Below are 6,139 nucleotides of genomic sequence, written 5' to 3' on the forward strand. Positions count from 1 at the left end.
CCTTCAGAAGTTAACGGCACATGCAATCTGGGACAAGTTGACTGAGGTCTTTAACCGCTTCTCTTTCCGGCGGAGCTGATAACTGCCAACGCGTCCTACTTCAAGGCCAAGGTGTTCGTGGATGCGTGTGCTGCCTTTGGCATTAAGCACCGCAAGACAACCACGTATCACCCACAGGCAAACCTGACAGAGCGGATTAACCGGAACTTCAAGCACTTGCTCGCAGCCTTTGCCCAGCAACACAGGGATTGGGATGTCTGTCTTAACGAGATAGGCTTCTCCTTGTGGTCCACGGTGAACCGTTCGACTGGGTACACGCCCACTTTCCTCAACTTCGGGAGAGAGCTGCCAAACCCCATGGACCGCGTTCTGCGGACCGGCAGCAGGGCGTGCGCCACGAAAGCCGGCCTTTCCGGATACGCGGCAGAACTGCGCTGATGGATGGATGCGGCCCTTGACCTGGCCCGTTCTAACCTGGCAAAAGCACGAGCTGGACAAAAAGCCCAGTACGACTGGTCACACAGGGACGTGCACTATGGTGTCGGCGATCTCGTCCTCAGACGCAACCATGTCTTGAGTGACGCCGCCAAAGGCATCTCTGCCTCCCTGTCGGCCAAATGGTTGGGCCCGTACCGAGTGGAGACCAAAATGTCCCCTCTGGTATACAAGCTGGATGACTCCCAAGGGAGACCAGTCGGCGGTCCAGTTCACGTCTCGGACCTCAAATCTTTCGTTGCCTGTAGCAACGACTGGGGAGAGGGGGAGGCGGTCAACGAGCCGCAGGCAAACAGCGACACAGCTGGCCCGAGGCCACGCCATCGGTACAACCTGTGGAAACGCACCTAGGCAGGCTTTCTCCCACCAGCTGGTAGCCGGACTTTATTCTCTACCGTGCCCGTGAACGGAGAGAGACAGCTATGGTGCGAGGGCGCACATTGAAGTGGTGACAGGTCCTTTTGGCCTAATATACCCTTTCGTGCTCACCCGCCTTCTGACGCACCTAGTCAGCTTTATCCCACTAACAGGGGGCTGGACTTCATTCCCTACCATGCCGGTGAATGGAGAAATGTAGCTACGGTGCGAGGACGCACATCAAAGCGGTGACAGGCCCATGTGGCTTAGTATACCCTCTTATGTGTTGCCCAAGCCTCATCCTGGCAAACGCCCCTTCTTGGGCAGTCAGCCAGGCGGGCAACTTCCTGTCTTTTCCCTTGTGTCTTCTCCCTGTTCCTGGCTCCAATGTGCCACCAGTATTACTGTGCATCAAGCCAGCTGTCCCTGGTCCTACCCTGCCAGTCTGTTGCTGACCTCAAGGCCTGCTGCCCCTGGTCCTTCCGCCATGACTCACTCCAGCCTTTGGGGGCCACGAACGCGTGCCAGCTTTGCCTCCTGCTGCCTAGGCTGCCGCTAATTGGGGCTGGTCCGACCAATCTGGCCGCGGAGGGTCACTCCGGCTTCCGCTGCTGACCTGGCTGCTGGTCATCCCGGCCTGCTGTTCCTGCTAGCGTGCAATCCGGAGGGCCCTGTGACCTCTGTGGTGGCTGCTGCGCCAAAATGGCAGCCACGCCTCGCGCATTCCTGGCTGCTCCTGTTCGGCGGACCTCAAGTATTGCTTGTTGCTGGCTGAACCATGGTGCTGCCATGCCCTGTCCTTCCTGGGTTGCCGACTCTTCCTCCTGGCAGTGGGTCCTTCCAGTGTGTGGAACTTTGGTGGCCAAGGCAAACCCCTGGCTTTGTGTCAAGCGAAGCGACGTCTTCGCCTTTCCGGACTGCTGGGGCCCCCCTTCTCCCTGCCCTGGTCCTGAGGAAGATGACGACACCCTCTTGGACTTTGCCCCATTGGCTTAGCCCTCTTTGGCCGAGTCAACCTTGCTACTTGGCCTCGGTCAGCCACTTTGGAGGCTGGCCTCGGTCTTTAGGAGGGGGAAATGTGGGGATTGAGGTGCCTTCCCGCGCCTTGTCCCCCAGCTCGTGTGTGGCGCTTAGCTCGATCCCCGGGAACCGCCGCCATAACGGCAACATGGCAGACATGGCGAGCGCGCCGGAACTACTTTCCCGCGCAAACCGTGCTTCTCCCCCCCTCCCCCCCGAGATTGGACTTGCCCCGCGAGAACACGTCACCGGGACGCGCCCCGATTGGCCTCCCGCGCAGCGGCCCCCGGGCACCCTCTCCACCCGAGCTCTCGTCCGCTGAGCGCTTCCTCGCTGCGGCAGATGCTCACAGGTCCACAACAAGGTGGTTACACGAGACCTTTGTTCTCGCGACTCCTCGTTCTCGCTCTGGGCGGACCGCTACCCGGTTAGCCCTAGCACAACGGGCGCGCGTACTCGATCGGTCTTGCGGTGAGCCTTGGCCCGTAAGCGCCGTGACTGTCACACTGTGCTGTATCTTGGGTGAATAAACCCGTTTGTTGGCGATCTGACTCCGGAGCCTTCTCTGCGACGTGTCGGAGAGTCGACGAACCCTACTGTAGCGCCTTTGTGCGTTGCGGAGTGGAGGAGCATCGTGCCCTTTCCTGACCGTCGCTCGTAGGGTAAGCCTTGTGCAAACCCATCTCCACAAGGCCAATAAGTTCTGTCCATAGAAAATTCAGTGTCATAAATTTTATTGTATCTTCTGGATCATTAAAAGTACAGAGTAGCAGAATGAACTAAGAATTTTCAGTTCCTCGGCGAGTTTTCCCAAGTTTACAGAATGTAGACTCAATGCAAGAGCTCTCTACTGAAACGTCAGATACGTGTACATAAACTATTTCATATCTAGCATACTTAGAAATCTTCTATCCAGCCACTAGAAAAAGATGCCTGACATAGAGCATCGTCAGAAATAATAAAAGAGAACTCGCTGCATGACATGCTGACACCGGGAGCAAACACCCAGCAGTCTTGCTTCGAAATGATTTCACCGAAACACTTTACACATATTACTCAAACTTGCAGCGCAGGTTCATTCAGAAGTATTTCAAGTTGTACGTGATACGTTTTAAATATTATGAGACAACACTATTTTAATCAGTGCTTTTGCTTTCAATGCATTATTTAGGTGTATGCAATTGTGCACACAGCATCAGAAAGGGTTAATCATTTTTTTTTTTACCCTTTCAGACGTTATGTATACAATTGTGTACACTAAGATAGTGCATCAACAGCAAAAGCACTGATGAAAGTAATATTAAGATGTGTCGAATACATCTCAAAACACTTATGACTGGAATTCTTCTTTCTGGGGTTTTATGTGCCAATGATGGGAATTGTGCTGCAATTTTGGATAACATGTGCAAAATGTTTTAGTAAAATGCGTGGGAAGATGGTTGGGTGTTCTTGCTTCGTGTTAGTATGTTGTTGTATGTATTGGGTTCACTTCTTTCATTGTTTTTCACAATGTCATGCACCAATCATAAGTGGCTGGATAAGAGCTTTTCAAGCTTTCAATACACGAAATAGTTGATGTTCTCATATTTGATGTTCCTGTAGCGAGTTGTCGAGTGCAGTCCACATTCTGTAAACTTGACAAAACTCACTAAAGAATTGCAAATTCTTAATCTTTTCTGCAGCTGTACACTTTCTACGATTCTGAAGATGCAAGAAATGTGGTGATAGTAAGTTTTCAATCAACAGGATTAAATGGCGTCTGAAAGGGTTAAAGCGAGAGAAATCTTTTGAAAGTTGGGTCCCTGCTCCACTCGTGCAGTGTCGTTGGTCAGCAGTACATCCGCACTGCAGTGCCACTGAAGTTCTCCTGCAAAAGCACTGCAGGAGTGCTAGACGTGTAGCTTTCACTACACTGCAGTTCTTCCCATCATGTTTTCCAACTACGCACTCCACATTAGAAACTCATGCTGTTTTCAGGCATTTCTTCAAGAGGAATAGACATCTCACAAAACCACTAAGACTGCTTCACTGCAGAAGCTACCCTCATCATAGCAGATTATGCCACATTGTGGCTATATAGTAGCGAACGACACATTACAACCGGTTTTCAACAGTAACAAATAAATAATGGACACCGACGCCAGAAGAGGTTTCACAGAAAACAATGTTTCAGCTCCCGCAAGTGCAGCAGTCATGGCAGCCCTGCGCTTCAGGTCTCTGCTATATCCAGCCCATTCCTTGGCCTACGGTCTCAATGCATGTTGCCTCACCTTGTGAGTGACAGCACAACACACTTGATTTGTTCCACTAACATAAACTGGTTGTTTTATTGACTGCTACGTGGCTGCCCATGGGAAATCGGCCCAACCCGAAAAAACTGCTCGGTTTGTCTTTGGCGCTTACCCTACATGTTGGGTTCACCTCTGCCATTATCAATAAGCCTCCCCACAATATATAGGATGCTTCACTGCATAGCAAGTTACACGTGTGTCAGTGTTGCATGCAACTTACGAATAACTTTCTATGATATGGCAATTGAGGACAATTTTGCAGGAAAGCTGACTTGGGGTGCCCCGAAAAGTAAGTTTTGCGAGGTAACCAACCTACAAGAACTTTCAATGTGGACAGTTTGTTATCATTTTAACTTACGATTAGCTGAATTTTCCAGGTGCCCGAAATTCCTCCAACTTCTCCCGGTCTCCCAGGTAGCTAGACAGACACTCTGGTGTGTCTTCGGGAAAACCAAATCAAGCTATTGTCTATACTTGCTGAATTGTTGAATTTTTTTTCTTACGTTACGATTGCCTTCAAATTATGAATTCCCTTTTCGAAACCATGTAGAATGGTGCAAATATCTGTCTCATGCACTAAATACCATGCTTTAATTGGCACACAATGGTTCTCCAGCTTTATTCAAGTCTCAACTTGGCTTCCCATGTATTTGCTACACTGGTGCTGATGCCTCAAAGGCACACATGACGGCTATGAAGAACAGCATTCTTTAGCTTTGGTAGTGACAGGATCACCTTCGTCTTGACTTGGTGACTTGCGGGCTGTTGGTCTTGGGAGTATCGAGTCGAGCGGTGCGTTTGCGTTTGGGTGCAGTCTCCTGTGGCTCCTCTTTCACCTGCCTGCTGGACCCCTTGACTGAAACAGAGTGGACTATCATTCAGGCTACGGAACAGACAGCTATAGCATTGTTACATGCTTTATATTAAAAATTTACAGCTGAACACAATGCAGGCAAGATGCATTGTAGTAACTTACCTGGATTGGTATCGTCATCTGCTTTACTTCTCCCTTCAGATTTGCGCCCAGGCAGTTCCTTTGCTTTAGAGGGTTCACTCCGTTTGGTTCCGACTGAAGTGCTGTCCCCTTTGGCTCCTCCTCCACCTTTGGGCTCTCCTCTGGGATGATCCTTGCTTTCCCCCTTGGATTCAGCCTTGGAATCTGCCTTGCCATCCTTAGAATCTGCTTTGCTCTCACCTCTGGAACCTTTTGTGAAGGACTGCTTGTGCTTGTCGTGCAGCCCGTCTTGATGCTTACTGTCGGACTTTGTCTCTGATGTCTTTGACGACTTTGTGTCTGATTTGGCTTTAATTCTTGGCGTACCTTGGTTGTGTGAATTGCTGATATCAGCTCTCTGTGCTTTGGTATTACTTGATGCTGGTGACTCTAGCCGGCCAGTCTTGTGACTTGGTGTGCTGTCATTTTTAACCTTGCCATGTGCATGCTCTGGCTTAACCTTGCTGGTAGAGGATGCACTCTGCTTTGGCGTGCCCACATCACCCTTACGTGATGTTGTTCCTGAAGTGGACTTGCCCCCAGACCTGCATCATAAGTGTACTTGAAATGTCAACCTGCAGATGTGCTAAACACAGGTTTTTTGCAAACTATATTCGTGCCATTTTTTGCATGCTCTTAATGTAGAAACAGTGTTGCACAGTTGTGATGACACGATGAGCTTCCAGTAAGCTCAAATCTGTTGCACTTTATTTCTACAATCAATAAAAACATTTACGTTGGTTAGTAAGTTCAAACAATGAGTGTGGCAAACACTTGTCATGCCTTGGTGTTCAAGAAAAGTAGGGCCTTGCCTGGAAGCTGCCTCTGCCTCACTGCGCCTTATTTTCCCGCCTGCACTGGGTACAGGTGAAGACTTGGCTGCATTCCAGTCACCTTTGCCCGTCTTGCCACCGGTGGCTTCAGGCTTCTTGGATGCTGAAGAGTCATCTACGCGCACTTTACCACCCATGGAGGATCTGTG

At 50.2% G+C, this 6,139-nt stretch overlaps 1 protein-coding gene across 1 annotated transcript in view; it reads right to left on the reverse strand.

Moving 5' to 3' along the window:
- Window positions 1-4,748: 4,748 nt before the first annotated feature.
- The window catches only part of LOC119431138 (ribosome-binding protein 1-like), a 31,373-nt gene continuing 29,982 nt past the window's right edge, over window positions 4,749-6,139 (reverse strand). The window contains exons 4-6 of the mRNA XM_037698611.2: window positions 5,970-6,134; window positions 5,140-5,702; window positions 4,749-5,019 (exon numbers count right to left, since the gene is read on the reverse strand). Of these exons, the coding sequence (XP_037554539.1) occupies window positions 4,895-5,019; window positions 5,140-5,702; window positions 5,970-6,134 (853 nt within the window). The 3' untranslated portion in view covers window positions 4,749-4,894. The remainder of the gene's footprint in view (window positions 5,020-5,139; window positions 5,703-5,969; window positions 6,135-6,139) is intronic.

Source organism: Dermacentor silvarum, chromosome 10 (assembly GCF_013339745.2).
Source record: "Dermacentor silvarum isolate Dsil-2018 chromosome 10, BIME_Dsil_1.4, whole genome shotgun sequence".
Lineage (NCBI taxonomy): Eukaryota > Metazoa > Arthropoda > Arachnida > Ixodida > Ixodidae > Dermacentor > Dermacentor silvarum.